At 40.7% G+C, this 20543-nt stretch overlaps 1 protein-coding gene across 1 annotated transcript in view; it reads left to right on the top strand.

Annotated features, from left to right (window-relative positions):
- Positions 1–17181, top strand: part of LOC144785847 (myosin-4-like) — a 46643-nt gene extending 29462 nt beyond the window's left edge. Inside the window, exons 24-40 of the mRNA XM_078664692.1 lie at positions 551–696; positions 1164–1254; positions 1363–1752; positions 1833–1959; positions 3019–3137; positions 5173–5369; positions 5458–5641; positions 5731–5896; positions 6209–6333; positions 6456–6764; positions 9136–9339; positions 9434–9559; positions 12153–12323; positions 12404–12508; positions 12730–12825; positions 16221–16355; positions 17031–17181. Coding sequence (XP_078520818.1) covers positions 551–696; positions 1164–1254; positions 1363–1752; positions 1833–1959; positions 3019–3137; positions 5173–5369; positions 5458–5641; positions 5731–5896; positions 6209–6333; positions 6456–6764; positions 9136–9339; positions 9434–9559; positions 12153–12323; positions 12404–12508; positions 12730–12825; positions 16221–16355; positions 17031–17051 — 2712 coding nt within the window. The 3' untranslated portion in view covers positions 17052–17181. The remainder of the gene's footprint in view (positions 1–550; positions 697–1163; positions 1255–1362; positions 1753–1832; positions 1960–3018; positions 3138–5172; positions 5370–5457; positions 5642–5730; positions 5897–6208; positions 6334–6455; positions 6765–9135; positions 9340–9433; positions 9560–12152; positions 12324–12403; positions 12509–12729; positions 12826–16220; positions 16356–17030) is intronic.
- Positions 17182–20543: the final 3362 nt, after the last annotated feature.

Genomic DNA, 20543 nt, shown 5'->3' with positions numbered 1-20543 from the left:
TTAGCTAAATCATTTGTGTTCATACTTACACACATGCAAACACCCACCCACATAGAAACAAACCTCTACCACCTTCCACAAATCTAACAAATAGTTTCTTTCATTTTGTGTGATTTAGCAATGCCTTAAAATCTCCTGGGTGAAACATTTTAACCAATCATAGTCTATTTCTGATATGGTTTGTGTCATTATGGATCCTGACATCACATAAAAGAGCTAAACTTATCACATTCACACAATATTACGCCTGCTCAATCGGTGTACCTGGGATTACTGCATTCCAGATGAGCCTGATACCACAGATATTAATAAGCAGATGTTAAAAACTGGAGCGCAAAACATTGGATTAAGCAAACTCTTTTTGTAAGCACCGATGAAGATGAAAACAACTACATTTTTCAAAAGCACGTCTGCCAAAATAGTACACAATGTACTTTTGGCCAATATAGCAGTATGCCATCACTTTGTCAAAAATGACCGTATTAATGTGCATAAATAACTGAACCCTATTCATCATCATAGCATTTAAGATATTAATTTAAATACTCAGCTTGAAGGATCTTTGGAACAAGAGAAGAAACTTCGCATGGACCTTGAGAGGGCCAAGAGGAAGCTTGAAGGTGACCTGAAGCTGTCCCAGGAAACTGTGATGGATCTTGAGAATGATAAACAGCAAAGCGATGAAAAACTGAAGAAGTAAGTACATGTAAGGGGGATATAAAGCTATATAGTTGCAATGTTTCAATTCAAATGCAGGAAATTTGCAAGACTGGGGATTAGAACAAGAATGAACTACATAATTTCCATAGCTTTCTAATAACATTTGTGGTAAATTCCTCAACTGCAAAATGCGTAATTCAAAGATAGACATCACTGTCAAAGGGTAATAACATTGTGAAGGTTGATATTGACAACGATTTCTGTTTTTCCTCTTCTCTGTCTACAACCTTTTCTCGCATAAAATTATTTTTTAATAGATTTTGTTATTTATAAAGAAAATCAGGCGCATTTGATTTATGTATGAATTTGTCTATTGTAACTTTTAATTGTGTGATTCATAATAAAGTTTTAAAATGGCTAAACTAGCAACTCTGAAGCAGGTCAGCATGACATGCAGACAAGAACCTTACATTTACTAACATGCATTTTTTTGTGAAATTCAGGAAAGACTTTGAATTAAGCCAAGTTCAGAGCAAGATTGAAGATGAACAATCTCTGGCAGCCCAGCTGCAGAAAAAAATCAAAGAACTCCAGGTACTGAAATGTATCAATTATCAGCTCAGTTAGTGAAGTTAGTATAGCAGAAGTGCGGAATGTTATCATTAGAATGTCATTCTCAGAATGTGATATTTCATTCATCAGGCGCGCATTGAAGAGCTGGAGGAGGAAATTGAAGCTGAGCGCGCAGCTCGAGCAAAGGTTGAGAAACAAAGGGCTGATCTCTCCAGGGAACTTGAAGAAATCAGTGAAAGACTGGAAGAAGCTGGTGGAGCAACTTCAGCCCAGATTGAAATGAACAAGAAACGTGAAGCAGAGTTCCAGAAACTGAGACGAGACCTGGAAGAGTCCACTCTACAGCATGAAGCTACTGCTGCTGCGCTTCGTAAGAAGCATGCAGACAGTGTTGCAGAACTTGGGGAACAGATCGACAATCTGCAGCGTGTCAAGCAAAAGCTGGAGAAAGAAAAGAGTGAATACAAAATGGAAATAGATGACCTTGCCAGCAACATGGAGAATGTATCCAAATCCAAGGTAAGCTAATGGCAAGCAATCTTCTAATCAGTAAATACTGTTCTCTAAAGACTTCTAATTCAATTCCTCTTATTCTACAGGGAAACCTGGAGAAGGTGAGCCGTGTACTTGAGGATCAGCTCAGCGAGATTAAGGCCAAAAATGATGAGCATCAGCGTCTTATTAATGACCTCAGTACACAGAAGGCACGCTTTCAGACAGAAAACGGTAGGAATTTCAGTAATACCTTGCGTAGGAGATTCCAGTTTGTTCAAGTACAGCACACACATGTTCATATTTACACCAAGATTGTACTTACTAAGAACAATTCAGAGCTGTGCAGAGTCACTCTGTTTAGAGTAAAAACCCAGTCTGTAACCACAAGTGACACTAAAGACTAGCCACTGGATCACAGTCAAGTAAAGCTTTGTCTTACTAGCATTCAACAAGGGACACCTGCCCGAACTTTGTAACAGGTTCCATATATAAACCAAAATGTGCCACTCTACTATCAATCAACATTAGTCCCATCAGAAAATGGCCACAAGTGCATGTACACTCTATAGGTGCAGTTTTGGAATTAATACTGAAATTAATCTAAAATCCTGAAGGGTCCCAATATGTTATTAATATTCTATGCACAAGACATGCAAGGTCCCCCCAAGTATCTCACAATGCCAGGAGTTGATTTGGTCCGCAGAATGCACAGTGTAAATACCTTAATTAATTAATCAACAGATAATTAGCATGCACCTACTACAGGTTTACACATGAGTATTTCATACATATTAATTGGTTTGGTACCAGAATATCAAGGCATAACTATTGTCTTAGAAAAATAGTGCATTCTACATATTATCTGCAAAAATAGCACCACACTGGAGGTAATAATAGTAACTCAACACTCAACAGAGCAATACTTTTAAAAATGTTTTTTATACGCTAGTCAATATTTTTGATTTTAGTAGTCTGACCTACAAGCTATTATTGTTCTATTTCAAGAATGAGACAATGTAATGGGCTAAGGGGTGAAATTCAGGTAAGTGTAACAGTACTGAAGCTAATTGGGCAAAAGTTGATATTCTGTCACACCACAGAGTTCCTATCTAAAGGTCTCTCAAACATATTAAACACAGCATTCCAGAGGTCATTTTATTTCTAAGGATATACATTAATTTACAGTTTATACTCTGAAGTGATTAAGAAAATAAAGAATTGCGCACAAATCAGTCAAATATTCAAATGCACTATAAAGTTACTTACATGGTTAACCCTTTTTGATAAAAGGTGAACTCTCCCGCCAAGTGGAAGAAAAAGAATCTTTGGTCTCTCAGCTCACAAGAGGCAAGCAAGCCTTTACTCAGCAGACAGAAGAACTGAAGAGGCAGCTGGAAGAAGAGACAAAGGTATCTTTCTTTCTGACTTTAATATTAACTGTGTTCCATGGAAATATTACTGCTATAGTTAACATCTTACACATCACAAAAACATCCACTTAGGCACAATTGGGCATAACTGTCAAAAACAGCACAACACATCCTTACAAATCTTCCCTTCTGGCAGGGTGCTTAATAGGAAACCTAAAAACAAAGAGTAGCAGACACTCTTAGATTCATCTTAAACCTACACTCTTTGGAGCATTCCAGAAGTGTAAAAGTAAATATTTGATCTTGAACTGCTGTCTATAGGTCTGATTTAGGATATACGTACAAGATGCTAATGTTTAAAAACGGTGCATCACTCTCCCTTCATCCTCAAACCTGAGTTCCAGGTTAGAGTTGGTTCATCAATTTTCAAGCTCCCAGAATGGCTGGTGCGTTATTCAAAACAGCTGGAAACATATGCAGCACACAATTGTAATTGGTCATTTTCACAATAACAATCCATGAAGAATATTTAATGTTCGAATAGTGAAATCCCTTTACTTCAGATGTGCCAGAAGAATGGCAGCCCAAATTGAACGCTAGGGATAGACAACTACTACTTGTGGAGTAGGTTTGCATATTTGGGTGTCTGTGGTCTTGTCAGAAAGAGAGCAATGTTACCCGGTAAGTATTAGAGGATGCAATAGATTACAGATCACATGTGTACAACAGAATCGATGCTTAAGTCCAGGATCACAACAGAGCTAAGCGTGGTATTGAGGCTCATTTGCAGTTCAGTGTGGGTAAGCTTTCTGATATCCTGGTACATGGAAACAGGATAGGGACCATTGCTACACAAACAAGGGTTCCCTAGGAATTTTCTTGAAACACCTCACTGTGGATTACTATTAGAGGATGTATGACGGTACGACGCGGGCTATTACCACGCGTACCGTTACAACGCGTGTTTTACAACGCAAGTCGTTACCACGACTTGCGCTTTAGGGTGCGGACTTAGGAATAGTTTAATTTACTATTCCAACACCAGTCCCCGTGGATAGTAGGGAAGGTGTTGGAATAGTAAATTAACTATTCCTTGTCCTTGAGCGCCCTCCAGCGCAAGTCGTGGTTACGACTTGTGTTGTAAGAGACGCGCCGTAATGGTAGCGCGGGGTAACATCCGCGTCGTAAAGGATGTTCCCCCTATTAGATGTTCTGCACAATCACAAGTGTAGGAGGCCCGGCGTAAATCAGCAGATCTCCTGCACTGGAAAACATGTAGTTTCTCCACCTCATTTAGAGGTTTGAGAAGCTCCAGGCTTACACCAGCAGAGCCCCAGCGGTTTCGATTAGCATGAACCTCTGACTTGGCAGCACATCTAAACAAGGACCGCCAGGTCATAGTGACAGTTACCCTGCCCAATTTAGGGTGGGGCAATCATCTTTAGACTTCCCTGTCTACGACAGCCGTGCATGACAGGGCCGTTAAATCAAATAATGACCCCAACGCACTTTGTTTTGGCAAAGTTTAGTGGCTTCAGTAGAGCTGCAACTCTAGTGGCTTCACTGAATAACAGAGATCAGTGCCTCTCCGAAAGGGATCTTTAAATCATGCGAGAGGTCCTCCTCTAGTGGAGCGTAAACTACAGCTTGTGCTGTACTAATGGGACAAATGCCCCTGACAACCATTAAAAAATGATGTCTAGGGAACATATCTTTGCTTACTATCTTACTTATCCAGACTCCCTATTACAAAATAAAGGGTAGCACTTGTGTTGATGATAACTTAAAGAACCTCAAGATGACTTGATTTATAAATAGAACTGGCATAATATACCCACTAAGAAGAAATTAAATCTGGACACATTGCTTCCCCAGTCTGGCTTTGCAGGATAGATCTGGGGTTTGTGTGTGCAAACCCTGTGGTTTGCAAAGGCAGATTTGCAGGCAAGAACCATCCTCAGAGCATTTATGTTACCTTCTTGAAACCACTAGATTAAATTGGGAGGCTTTTTGACAGTGTTGACTGAACCGGGGTATGTGTGAATGTGTGTTTACCTTTTTTATCTGATTAAAGGCAAAGAACGCCCTGGCACACGCCTTGCAATCTGCTCGACATGACTGTGATCTGCTCCGTGAACAATATGAGGAGGAACAGGAAGCCAAGGCTGAGCTCCAGCGCGCTCTGTCCAAAGCCAATGGGGAAGTTGCCCAATGGAGGACCAAGTATGAAACTGATGCCATTCAGCGCACAGAGGAACTGGAAGAGGCCAAGTATGTTCAATTCAGTAAGAAGGTGCAAGAATATGATTGGCTGTTTTTTTATGATCTACAATATTCTTGTTTTCTTCCAAAACTGCAGAAAGAAGCTTGCTCAGAGACTACAGGATGCAGAGGAGCAGGTTGAGGCTGTGAACTCCAAGTGCGCCTCTCTAGAAAAGACCAAGCAGAGACTACAGGCTGAAGTAGAGGACTTCATGGTTGATGTTGAGAGAGCCAACAGTGCTGCTGCAGCTCTCGACAAGAAACAGAGGAACTTTGATAAGGTAACATCTGACACAAACCTTCAGAGAAAGCATTAAGGGTCCATTGCAATTCAGATTTGTAATATACACTATAATACGTCTTTTACCAGGTCCTAGCAGACTGGAAACAGAAGTATGAGGAAGGTCAGGCTGAATTAGAAGCAGCGCTAAAGGATACCCGATCCTTGAGCACTGAGGTGTTTAAAATGAAGAATGCCTATGAAGAGTCTCTGGATCACCTTGAAACCCTGAAACGTGAAAACAAGAACCTGCAACGTAAGATTCTCCATTCTGTATAATGGCAGCTTAAATTATACTAATTCTGATGATGATAAAGATAAGACATTGCCATGAAGTCGTACTGAAAATAAGGAGCTGTTAATGAGGCCCATTATGTCAATGAATGCTTCTATGTCTCTTAGGCATGAATACAGAAACCATGAACCTTTCCAGCCAGTAATGTTTTCTCATATTGTACATACAATGCTGTCATTTATAGGTTGCATAAAAATCTTTCTCGCCAATGAAGCACAATGCATACATTAAAGAATCAGCACTCTATGCTATTTAAATATATTTCTCTTGTAGAGGAGATCTCAGATCTTACTGAACAAATTGGGGAAACCGGAAAGTGCATCCATGAATTGGAAAAATCCAAGAAGCAAGTTGAACAAGAAAAGAGTGAATTCCAGGCTGCCCTAGAAGAAGCGGAAGTGAGTGAAGGCTATCATTTTGGCATTAACCAAACAACTCTAGTGACCTATTGTTCAATACAAATATCACATTTTTAATGTTCTTTACTTCACTCATTTTCTTTATTTTCATGTTCTAAAAGGGATCATTGGAACACGAAGAGGCCAAGATCCTGCGAATTCAGCTTGAGCTGAACCAGATCAAGGGTGAGGTCGACAGGAAGGTGGCAGAGAAAGATGAGGAGATTGAACAGCTGAAGAGGAACAACCAGAGAGCTGTAGATTCTCTGCAGGGTACACTGGACTCTGAGATCAGAAGCAGGAATGATGCTCTGAGGCTGAAGAAGAAAATGGAAGGAGATCTGAATGAAATAGAGATTCAGCTCAGCCATGCCAACCGCCAAGCCGCTGAATCGCAGAAGCAGCTCAGGAATGTACAGGGGCAACTCAAGGTGAACTATCTCACATTGTATTTCTGCATCTTTAGCTCTTCATTATTGTACTATACACATTTTCAGCAAAATACATATATTACTAATCAGGCTTTCAACTACAGATTGGTTTTCAATATTAATCACATTATATTTTATTAAAGGGGGAGCTCGACTTGCCAAGTATTTTTGTGAATAGATGTGGTTTACTCCTTACATATGTCACTTACTCCCTACTTTCTGTTAAGTTAAACATGCTGATAAAAAATGGTTGTGTGAGCCGGGCCATATGTTTCTACTATCGTTTTACTCCTGCTGTTATTTAATTTACTATTTAATGTGAACTCTGTGCGCATGTTTGCTGCAGTCAGCCATGAATTGTACATCAAAGATAAGGAATACATACCATGCAGGCAGAGGCATGAATACAGCCCGAGAATGTTCGTTACGCAAGAACTTGCTACTGCATCACTTGGAAGTGTACATTTGTAACATGCACGGGATAATAATACTCCCAGACTATAATAATAAGATATTGCTACTCAGTCAAAAGTTATTTCACTATATAAAGTTGCACGACCTCTGGGCAAATTAAATTGAAGTCCAAGATGTCTTGCAACATTCTTTGTAGGTATTTTAAAGTATATTATATTTCTTATAAGAAAGAGTGAACCTCGGACAAGCAACAAGACACTTCATAAATTCATTCACTCATTCAAAATGTATTGCTATCATTGATACAAGAATATTTTGCAACTAGGCAGATAGAAGGAATATTGAAATCCATTCTGTAGAAATTATATTAACAAACACACAGCCCCCAATTTGTGACAAATGTTTAAAGAACTTGATGGTTTCACGCATGCTTCTTACACAGTAGGCTAGCTTTTTTAATTAACATTTATAGTCACTGGTTGATAAATTTATTCTCTTCTGCACTGACTTCCAACAATACACTTTAATCAACTAAGGATCATACATCTTTTGGTATATGCTAATGGGTGTGGACTTAAAGACATACTTTTTTCAGTAAGGAGTATTAAAAAGAAGGCTTTCAGTAGAAGTTTCTGGGTGATGGTCTAGCAAAAGGTATTGTGAAGTTCAATCAATCAATCAATGCATTTATATAGCGCGCTACTCACCCGGAGGGTCTCAAGGCGCTTGGGGAGGGGGTGGTCCGCTACTGCTCGAACAGCCAGGTCTTGAGCTGCTTCCTGAAGGCGAGGTGGTCCTGAGTCCGGCGGAGGTGAGTCGGGAGGGAGTTCCACGTCTTGGCGGCCAGGTAGGAGAAGGACCTTCCTCCTGTGGTGGCCCTTTGGATGCGGGGGACGGCGGCGAGGGCGTGGTTGGTCGAACGGAGCTGGCGTGTGGGAGTGTAGAAGCTGAGGTGGCTGTTGAGGTATCTTGGTCCTTGGTTGTGTAGGGCTTTGTGTGCGTGGGTGAGGAGTCGGAACGTGATTCTCTTGTTGACCGGGAGCCAGTGCAGGTCTCTCAGGTGTCCGGAGATGTGGCTGTGTCGGGGGATGTCGAGGATGAGTCTTGCTGAGGCGTTCTGGATCCGCTGGAGTCTCTTCTGGAGTTTGGCAGTGGTTCCGGCGAAGAGGGAGTTGCCGTAGTCCAGTCGGCTAGTGACGAGGGCCTGGGTGACCGTCTTCCTGGTCTAGGTGGGGATCCACCGGAAGATCTTACGTAGCATGCGCAGGATGTTGAAGCACGATGAGGAGACGGCGTTGACTTGTCTGGTCATGGAGAGGGAGGAGTCCAGGATGAAGCCCAGGTTGCGTGCGTGGTCTGTCGGTCTGGGTGCGCTGCGGGGGGCCACCAGGAGTCGTCCCAGGCGGAGGGTGACGAGCCCAGGATCAGGACTTCCGTCTTGTCTGAGTTCAGTTTCATCTCATCCACTCAGCGACGTCTTTCATCCCTTCGTGTAGTTTGGTTCTGGCGGTGGCGGGGTCGTTGGTGAGGGAGAGGATCAGCTGGGTGTCGTCGGCGTAAGAGATGATCTTGAGGGGGAGGCGGACTCTCTGTGTCCTTAACTGTTATTTCGAAAATGATATGCCATTTATTTTACTAGTTGTGGTCAGTGATGTCAAAACTGGAGTAATTGGAAAATTATCTATTATCTAAATTTTAGGTAGATCGTTCTATAGGTTATGAGATCTTTCATGCCACAGAGGTGAATCCAGTATTTCCCACACTACTGAAGTTACATTTTGGATGTGTTTCAGAGTAAAATCCGTTCTAGTACCACGCAGTTACTCACTTCATATTGCCAATATATTCATTGCTATCTTTGCTTTGAGTTCCTTATACTTCCAAATATTATTTTCCATATCAATCTTTCACTCAAGAATACGTGTCATTTATTTGAAGTGTGTTTATTTTCTGGTAGGATGCCCAACTTCATCTTGATGATGCTGTTAGAGGACAAGAGGACCTAAAGGAACAGGTGGCTGTCATTGAACGCAGAAACAACCTGCAGCAGGCGGAAATTGAAGAGATGAGGGCTGCTTTAGAACAGACAGAACGATCTCGCAAAGTCGCTGAACAAGAACTTCTTGATGCAAGTGAACGTTTGCAGCTCCTCCATTCTCAGGTACAACCTATTTTTTACATTAGCTACATGATATAGCAACATAAGGTGTTGCATGTAACAGTAACAGTAAATTAATTGCGGAATTTATTTTTAGAACACAAGTCTCATCAACAGCAAGAAAAAGCTTGAGAGTGACAGCTCTCAGCTCCAAAGTGAAGTAGAGGAAGCCATCCAGGAAGCCAGGAATGCTGAGGAAAAAGCCAAGAAGGCCATAACTGATGTAGGTTTCTTCTTAACGTTCTTGATAAATAAAGCTTTGAGTATGTTTTATTAGTGGTTTCAAAGATCCTAATAACAATAGAGTTCTGATTACGAGCGTAGGTAGCATTTATCGTATATGATAAATAACGATACCGCAGGGCATATTATTTATTGATTTTAATAAATACCACCTATTACGAGTTGGTGGGGAATAATGTGGATTCTGGTGTTTAACACACCATAATGTGCATGATACAGCGAATTCCACATGTTTTTCCCAATTAAATTACAGCAGGCTTGACCTGCTGAAAATTAATGAAGGTTGAGGTATTTAATGTTTTTAATAATTATTTGATGTGTTAAGTAAATAGCAAATCTCTATTCCAACCCATGCCTAAACATGGGTTTATCTACGGGTCGGAATACACAGATCCACTCCTAATCAGGGCATAGATGTCTATATTTTGGTGAGTTACAACACAAATACTAGCATTGTTGTGACAGTACAATCAAGCTTTATTACCACAGCATCTTTATTATATTTCACAGCTGGCATGATTCGTCACTCACCAAAGGGATTCAAAACCCTTATACTTGATTTTAGTTGGAATGATAAACTTGAAAGCACACCAGACTATGGAGTTCATTGGGAAACAGTTGGTAAGAGAGAATATGGGTGAAAATGTCAGATTAAAGGTCTGATTCTCCTGTAACAAGTCTAGTCTATTTAATATTAGGCGCATGGTAGAGGCCTCATTAGTAGAATTTCCTCGGCTCTGCCATCTTCTCTGCTAATATGCAGCAAAACCACTGCCAGAAATGGTTTTGGGTCAACCTTTTGAACTAAACTTGGTGCTCCACCAAAATATTTGTGGAACTTGTCTATGTGAAAGACCAATATTGAGAGAGAGGTAGAACCTGCCATGCTATAATCCCTCGCCTCTCCTCAAAGACTGTTATCAAAAAACAGATGCACCACACTGAGGGTCTAAATGACACAGGAGATGGCACATATTCCATAGAGATTGCACGTAAACTGCGTTGTTCCCTGGAGGATATAGCCACTTAAAAATTCTCTTTCAATCTGGTAAAGAACTAAATGTGATAGGTTTTTCTCCATTTCCTTGAGGGATGTAGAAACTTTGCCTTAATAGTGGATGGAATGTCAGCCTTCTAAATTACATATCAAGCCCTATATGTCCATTCTGAAAGACCACCTTCCCCAATCTTAACACCATTATATAAGGCCACAGCTTGTAACAAAGTGGTGGTTTGTGAGTAATTTCTCTTGAGTGTTTGAAGTTAGAGATCATTAATATTCAATATTTTCTGGTCACTAACTCATGTTTGCAGGTAATGCAGGTGAATGTCGCTTGCAGTTAACATCATTTTATTATGAGATATTTATATTACTGATGGAACCAAATATCACTTCCAATACTATTGCCTTTTTGAGTGACACAATAGATTGTTTTCAGGCCTTTCCTTGTGTTCAGGAAAATACAGGACATTCACTCTGTCATCCGGTTTCACTCTTTACTGATATTCTGCAACAACAAAAAACTACCCAGACCACTGATTCCAGAAAGAAAGATGAGATCGTCCCCTCCTATTGGCAGTCTGTACATTTCACAAAAGCATTTATATTGATTGATGTTCTATCCGACTAGGGTCAATAGGGAGCTTTGTCACATGAAAACCCTGGAGGTTAGTCTATGCTCAACCATCTGAACCAACTTTCATGTGCAATTTCACACTTACAAATATGTTAACCAATGTTTAAAAACCTATTTTAACAAATGTTGTATACTTATGGCCCAAAAAGTATATTGGAAATTTTCGTATCCTGCCTAATGTAGGAGTAATGCCACTTTTTCTGATGTCTTGTGTGTCGAGTCACCCAACTTGTTTTGCTTCAGTGTACAAAGCTCCACAGCAATAATGAAGTAGAGGGTGTCCCTCATTCGTCTGATATCCAGAATCTCAGAGACCATTTCTTATCATTCCCCTTTTTCAGACTTTAACATCTACCAAAAGTTATTTTTTATAAATCTGCTGTTTTCTAGTTTACAAGCGAGATCATCAGGAAAGGAAACTTATAGGATTAATACTATTGCTGAAAAAGGCCTTTCTTTATCCAACTTTCTAAATTCAGTCCAGCTTTCCGCCTGCCATTTCTGTTTGTCTTCTTAGCATTCTGCTACAGCTGAGCAACAGCTTGAAGCAGATTCCTGTAATATCCTGGACCCATTATAGGTGTGTTTGGATCCAGGCAGGAATATGAAAGTAATGGTGGTGTAGGTAGTAGATGAACGGCTCAAGTAGGCAAGTAATTATGCAGATTTGTAGTAGTGGTGCAGCTGACTGCCTCTTGTGACACCATTGAGAAAATCTATACCAAGATCTTTTGGAGTGAAAGAACACACATACAACTCAATCAGGAAAGCTCTCAAGACCTGGTTTTATCTTCAGTAATTTGATACATTCATAATCCTGCTACAATAGTTTGGGTGTTAATGGACTAAAAAGTGTTTTAACTAAAAAACAAAAATGTGCTTGAAAGAAAAACATGTTCACTTCAGTACTAAGCACAACTTTATGGTTCTATGTAGGCTGCTTTGATGGCAGAGGAGCTCAAGAAGGAGCAGGACACAAGCTCCCATCTTGAGAGGATGAAGAAGAACCTGGAGCAGACCGTGAAGGACCTGCAGCATCGCCTGGATGAGGCCGAGCAGCTCGCGATGAAGGGTGGGAAGAAGCAGCTCCAGAAACTGGAGAGCAGAGTGAGTTGCACAGCAGAGATTAAAAATTGAATGTGGAGATCAGTGACAGAAGACTATAATCATATCAAATCCCTTCTCAGGTCCATGAACTGGAGAACGAGCTGGAAGCTGAACAGAAACGTGGAGTGGAAGCCATCAAAGGTGTCCGCAAGTACGAGAGGAGAGTAAAGGAACTGACATACCAGGTATGTATAATTAATCAGGATGGAGTTTAACCTTATTCATGAATAAATAGAACTCCGAAGAATGTATTTCTCTTTTATCATAACAGAATCAACATTTTTTAGAAGTATTTTATTCTGAAAAATAAAATGACTTACAAATATAAAGCATTTACCATTTTACCAATGCAGACGATGATAAGAATGGATCCTACTAATAAATCCAACACATTTTGTGATTATAGTCTGAGGAAGATAAGAAGAATGTCCTGAGACTGCAGGACCTGGCAGACAAGCTGCAGTTAAAGGTTAAAGCCTACAAGAGACAGGCTGAGGAAACGGTAAGTTTAGCAGTATTTGTCTCTTACTCTTTTATACAGATATTTTCCAATCATACATTTCAATTCTTTGGAGAATGGTGCCATAGCCAGAAATGTACTCGGCTTTTATTATTCTACACATCACTCACTATGCTGACAATCTAATGCACTTGACAAGCCATGAACAAGAGATACAAGTGTCACCGGTTTCCAATGACAACATGTTAGAATTGAAAGATTTCCCCCACTGCTCCCTGGATATTGGTGCAGTCTCTTGAATGATATGACAAACCAGAAGTTGGAAGGGCCACTAACGGACACACTGGTGAACTCTTGGATGCTTTGTTGGTAGCCTGAGAGAATGCCCACGTTTTAGATAGGATTTTGGCAGACTTCTGGATAAAAATCACTTTACAGTCAAGGACGTCAACCCACCGAAATGCCAGGGTTAGCGGAAGTGGCATCCCACGCTCTTTCACCTCCACTTTCAGTCACACACACATGCACACAAATTCACACATATACACTCTCTCCCATATAAACACATCTTACCCTCAAGCACGCACACAAAATACATTTAAAAGCATTTTTTACTTACCTCAGCTGCCATGGAAGAGGATATTCCAGTTTATTGTTCCCCATTTTTTAATACACTATTAGTCAATAATTCATATTATTTAATTCACTATTAGACTAATAAATAATTGACAGAAAATAAAGAGAGTGGAGCCCCAGCTGGCCAAGGGTTCCTGGCACTGAATTTGCCTCCTCTGATGCCCGGGGTGCAAAGGCAGCCCTAGGGGTAGCAGAGGGCAAGCCAGGGGTCGCAGCTGTGACCCCTGGTGACCTCTAAACGACGTCTACGCTTACAGCTGGTAAATCTCTAGGTTTTTCTCATTGAAATTTGAGCTGCTGCCATCTGTCTAAACTGTTTGAATCACAAATCGTCACCCAGGATCATGTTTATTAATTCATAAGCGGAGACACAGAATTTAACAGCAGAAAATTAAGCGATAATCTTGGTAACTAAATTGCATACACTTAACTCAATTAAGGCTCTCATTATGAGCTGACAGGAAATTTACGACATGTTTGGTAGCTCCTGTCACCGCACATACTGGGATTATGAGCTGTGCATTTCTTATAAGGGGTGTGATAAAATATGCATGCTCTGTTCAATTTTGGCAGGCTAAACCTTACAGAATTTGAAAGGGCAAAAGCCCCCTTGTTAATCTGGAACCTGCAGAGATTACTGAGGTAACCAACAAAATCTGCACGTGATGCTCTGGGGGAAGCTAGTAACTGGTGCTACTCATTGCACCTGATAAAAAATACGCCCTGTAGTGTTGGTATTTAGCGGGTACGATAAATATCACACTTAACACGAGCCACTTGGAATAAGGGCCTTATGGCAGACAGAGTATTGGCCATTGGGTTAGAAGAGGACATTACCTTCTCCATCTTGATGGTACTCTGCGTGCCAAAGCAGGTCCATCGGTCATCTCTGTACATGTAGAGAACTGCCATCAAAGCGGTTCCTTTCCATGTAGTAAAATTTGGCAGGGGGCCACCATTGACCTTGAGAGTTGTCCACCAAATCTTTTTTAGTTTTCAAAAACGTACTCCCAAAGTGAGAGTTTCTTTTTAAAAATCAAAACATTAATGACCCCACACCCTGGGTGTTTTCTCTCAGAGTGAGAGGGTTATTGTAGCCTTTTCCTGTCCCATCACCGTCAGGCTTTTTCCTGGGGTGACAGACAGGAAGAAAAGATATGACACCGTCCACCCTAAATAGGTGAGGCAGTGTAACATCCTTCCTCTTTTACCGCAGTTGAATTACAGCGGGCCATCGATACAGTTCTTTTATGGCCAACCTGGACCTAAGCATTAACATTAAAAAAAACTTTGTTATGTCCTCGGGATCCAGTAAAAAAAGAACAAAGGATATCTTTCTGGAAAATGAAAAACTTGACAGTACTGAAAAATACCCATACCTAGGGATTACCATTGATCAGAAATTACTTGGAAACCGGCTATAGAGTCATGAAACTCCTCTTTATGAGAGCCACCACTGCTCTGGTAAACTTTTCACGAAATTTGGGAAGAAGGCCCCCCGTCGAACTCATAGAGATTTACAAGGCCAAATGTTTAACTGTAGTGACATACGGGACAGGTGTGTGGGGCTATGAAAATATAAATGTCCTACAAATGGTCGAAAACAGTTTCCTGAGGTATCTCCTTGCAGTTCCTCGGGGTACTGCGACCTTTTCGTGCCACGTGGAACTGGGTCTCTCTTATCTGGCTGATATTGTTAAAATACAACCGCTCCTTCTGTGGCACGGTATATGGACATCAGACAAAACCACTTTTTCCCAAGGGTTTATTCTGGATTGTATTTCCTTGGAAAATGCTCACAAGATCGGGTGGTTACGTTAGATCAAAAGCTTTTTGTACAACCTAGGCTTGGGAAAATATTTCCATTCACCCACTTCAATCCTAGAAATATCCAGAAAAGCATTTCGAGCGCAGTGCCTAATGCACTTAGACGAACTGCGACTGACCAAAGTGGCCAGCAAACTATCTACTAGACACATTCTGGCTATACAAACCACTTTTTCTATCCAACCCTACTTAACTTTACCACTAGTTATGAGAGATTTCTTTCCACCGATTGGTTACCTACCCAAAAAGAAACAATTGGGCAACAGTTTTACCACCATGTCCATGTGATGATCTCTCCACCCAGGCCACTATCCACACAATTTTATTCTGTAAGTTCTATAGTGAACCTAGAAAGACCTGGCTTATCCCGGTATTAAAATTCATGGGAATTAGAAAATGCCGTCCCGCACTGCTCCCTTTACAGTTCTTAGAGGAGGAATGGTTAACGAAGATCATAATCAAATTTTTAAAGTTTATTGTTCGGCATAGACCAAATTTAGAATAGATCATTACTCTTTTGCCTTGGTACAGTATCTCCATGTAACCGTAAAACAATGTCCTTTTTAAAACTAGTCTTTTCTGTATATCATGAGATTTTAATACTTTTTAATTCAATTTTATTATATAATGGTTTTTAAATTAATGGAACTTTTATAATCTTGAGATGTAAAAAGAAAAATTTTATAATTGTACTTTTATGGTTTTGCATACGATGAAAACCGAATAAAGTTAATTTTGATTTGAATTGAGTCCTAATCGAATGTTGAAACCATAGCATATGTACAAAAGTTCTTTCTTCCCCCAAACCAAACGCAGAAGTGTGAAGGATTAGGCATGTGCCAATGTCCATTATCTCCATTGTAACACATTTAAACATGTGGCTGTTGTGTGGATCCATTAAAAATGTAACTTTCTAATTTCTATGAAATATTCCATACTATATGCAAGTAAATTGTTGATTTTTTTTCAATTAGGAGGAACAAGCCAATGCTCATCTAAGCAGATTCCGAAAGGTGCAGCACGAGCTTGAAGAAGCTGAGGAAAGGGCTGACATTGCAGAATCCCAAGTCAATAAACTCAGGACAAAGAGTCGTGATGCTGGGAGCAAGGTAATATATATGAAGCATAAGGCATGTTGTTCTGATCTCAATTCTGTCTTCATTGCAAGGGTTATTCTATCAGTTTTACCTAAACTTAAATGTTGCCAAGACTAAGCTTGATCAAATCCTAACTGCAATGCTCCAGAATTAGCAACACTTTTCCTGACATCAAATGTAACACCGAAAGCCTTCAGTAACAAAGGGGTGGAGGTTCATAAAAGGGTTATACAAGGAGTAGTAAAATCCTGATTATTCCATTAAGGTATGGGAAAGGGTTATACCATCAACAGTCAAATTCCACTATAGCAAAAAAAAGCAAACCTTAATTAATTTATAGGAACCCATGTGCCCAAAGTGTCGGTGTTCCTTGCTATACATGTGAGGATGTAGGTGCATTAGCGACTGAGAACATGATGATATCTATCTTTGATCATTTCTGATAAAAACATTTGAATCATGAAAGAGCATCAAACTGAATAAAGTGGGTTTTATTAATTAAAATGAAGATAAATCTGTACCACCATATTGTTTGAAGCATCAAAATGTATTCCTGCTTGAGGTGTTTGACTTGTTTCCCAGTATCAATAGGTTTAGTAATATAATCACGTATCCTGCAGATTGTAATACTCTTTCTATGTGACTTTCACATAACTCTTTAAATAAACTTAATTTATTTTCCCCTAGAAAACAGAGAGTGAAGAGTGATCATGCTGCCCTCAACAAGCAAAGAAACTGAAATTTGCAAAATGTAAATTCCTCTGTTCTTTGAATGTTTCTATGTATTTTTTGTTTCTTTATGTCTACCTCTGTCACAATAAAAAACATTACCAAGCTGTCTGGCTGATTTATCTCTGCATCACCATTTTCCACTTTATCATCTCATGAGTACTTCTTTTGAGAGTTTTTTGATCATTTAGCAGCAATTAAATTTGGTCAACAAACACCTCTGTCGTTCCCAAGGAAATACACAAAGGATCTAAAGAATACACAGATAAAGGATATACATCCAAATTTAAGAGAGTGAGTGTGAGTGTGTGTGTGTGTGTCTGAGTGATATTTGTATTACATCTGAAGGCATTTGTTATGGAACTTTGAATGTCCAAGAACTATCCAATGAATAAAGCAGGCCATTGTTAGTCCTCAGTAGCCAACTGGGCCAAAGGGTAAGTTGCATGTGTCATCTTGGCTCAACGATTAGATGTCTATCTCTAAGTATCCAGTGTTTGTGTTTAATTACAATAGATATTTATGTTTACTACATTTTCAAAAGCAAACTGTTTATGTATTTGTTGTATTTGTGTACTAAACACATGTATAAGGTATTATTCTCTAAACGTCTATTTAAAAAAATATAGGGCCCCATTTTGATGAACGTCGACCGCACCCCAACAGGCGGTCTAACTGCTGACAGCCCATAGGTCTGATTGCCGAATTACAACCCACAGCGGTCAGGGGAAGATCGCCGTCTCTGCCACAATCACTGATCTCAATGGGCGGTCGCAAAGACCAAGGGGCATATTAACAAGGAACAGGGAAAATTAACGCTAAGGGCACTTAGCGTTAATTTTTTTAACGACCGCTATTGCTGGATTATATCGCCTGGTTATGACGTTATTAACAACGCTAACCGCCTAGGCGATAAAAAAGATCCAGCGATAGCGGCATTTTGGGAGGTTATTGCTGGTAATGCAGCGATAAAACTACAAGGATAGGGATATCCTTTTTGATAGCCCATGGTGGACTTAGCCATGTAATCCACCTCCCATTGGATTATATGGCTAAGTCTGAAAATTAGCAGACGTAAAAAAGCAGTGTTAACCGTGGTTAGCGCTTCTTTTTTGTCTTTAACAGGGTTAGCGTGAAGCTTCAAAATACGAGAAAAGTCGCTTAGCGACATTTCTCCTATTATTTTGCTCTGGAACGCCCACTTTGCATCTCATTAGAGATGCAAAGGGAAGCGTAGTGAAGAAGGGTGCTAACATGCGATTTTGCATGTTAGCACCCTGTTGTTGATAGGTCGATATTTTTATCTCCGCTTCTTTGGCTTTTAAAGCCAAAAAAGCGGAGATAAAGGCCTTGTTAATATGCTCCTGAATGCCATGCATCTGGTGGGCTCCTTGAGACAGCCGGTGCGTAAGAGGCAGCCATAACACCTAGAATGGTGGCAGTGCCTGCCAGGCACTGACGTACGGATTATGATGTCCCTCCCTGCCAGACACTTTATGGCGGTTTACACGCCATGCAAAGGCTGCCGGAAAAGGACATTGAGGGCCCATAGCGGGCCCCCTTCTCCCTGGCCCTTGATTTTGGGTGTTGGGGGGCACCTATGGTTCCCCCCTACATAGCCCTGCACCATGTGGCAGGCACTGCATGATACCTGCCGCATAGTGCAGGGATATCTTTTATGTCTATGTTTTGCCCTGCGACGTGTGCTGCAGCAGGCAGCACCTGCCGCAGTACAAAACATAGACATAGTGACTGCCTTGGAGGCAGTCGCATTGTAATTTCATTGGCGGGTCCGCCGCCATCCTGCCAGCCGGTCCCACCTCCGATAGGGTGTCCGACCGCAATCCTAATCAGCCCCATAGTTACAATGATCCGACTGGTTACAGACTAGGTGGGTGCCTGATTGAACCCCAACATCTTAACTTGTCAATGTACTTGAACAGGCTCGATGAAGAGATGGGATGTTTGAAGAGGTAGACTGAATCATAGGCTTAGATGAGTTTGAATAATTACCAACTAATTTTAACATATGTACAATGATACAACTGGAAAGCTTCAAGGAAGCAGAAAAGTGAAATCTAGTTGGCTCAGCTGTGTATGTAAATAAGTTGTGTAAAATCATGTATTTTATTCGTAACAAATAAAGCTAATACCAGCTAATACAACCGGCGCCGGCCATGCTGCCAGTTTTGGGCCAGTTATCTCCAGTCGAAACCAAGAATACAATACAGCCAAGATGCTCAAAACGGGCAGGTAAAACATGTTCCGGACCACACATTGACCCCCATGTAGATCAAGTCGGATTTCGGTGCATAAACTGCAGCCTAAGTATCCAGCATACCCCAATAGCTACACAAACCTACACCACTATTAAGGCACACGCCAGAGGAATATCTTGCCCTCCTATTAATGTGAGGTCGCTAATCAAGAACACTATTGCGTTCTGAAAATTCATGGAGGGTAACCAGATAGAAATAGCCTTTCTTACAGAGACTTGGGCAGACGCCTCCTCGGACCCGGATCTATTATTGGCCTTACCTATAGGGTACAAAATTCATAAAATAGACCGGGTGGGGAAGAAAGGCGGGGGCATTGCCCTAATTCTCAAATCCAACTTCAAGTCCTATATTAAAGTGAATACAGACAATAAGGACTGTGAAGCCTTTGATTGTAAAATCGAACTGTACGGCCAACACTCCTTTAATGGAATTTTAATCTATTGCCCACCTAAATCCAAGGTCACTTTTTTTAGATAATCTAGGTACCTTTTTAGCTCATAAAGTCGATCATCCCAATTCCATGGTGCTAGGGGATTTTAATTTCCATCTAGAAAAATTCGCCGATCCAGACACAAAAGCACTTTTGGATCAAATGGATAGCGCAGACATGAGACAACGTGTTAGATTCAACTCACATTGCGAAACTCTGTTTAGATGGTATTTTTACAGACAATCCCCTTTTAAACTGGACCGGAGCTCTGCCTATGGTCTGGTCCAATCATAAGGCTGTCCTATTCGATATTCAATTGGCGCATTAAAACCTAAAGCAACCAGAGAAATCTGTTTCAGTCGCCCTTGGAAGAAAGTTGAGGCTAGTTCTTCAAACTCAACTCTTCTAAAAACACTTTCTAATCTGTCCACTGATTCCGACCAAGCAGCCGCTCAATACTACTCTTGGCTTGCCTCAGCTATGATACAATTAGCTTCCCCTAAACGGTGTCATTGATCCAGAAGAACACGATTAGAACAATGGTTCAATGACACCCTGAGAGCCCAGAAACAACTTTTTTGCAAATTAGAGAGGAAGTGGCGACTTGAAGATAACCTAATTACTCCAACAGAACACAACTCAAAAAGTTTCTGTCAACCTCCCCTGTCAGGATCCCTCGGCATCAGCCCCCCAGACCTTTTCTTCCTTCACTACTTTAACCGTCGAACAAACCGCCAAACTTATTGCTGCTACTAAATCTGT

Source organism: Lissotriton helveticus, chromosome 10, assembly GCF_964261635.1.
Source record: "Lissotriton helveticus chromosome 10, aLisHel1.1, whole genome shotgun sequence".
Classification (NCBI taxonomy): Eukaryota; Metazoa; Chordata; class Amphibia; order Caudata; family Salamandridae; genus Lissotriton; species Lissotriton helveticus.
Note: the sequence above shows the minus strand (reverse complement) of the source record. Positions and strands in the feature narration are given on the sequence as shown.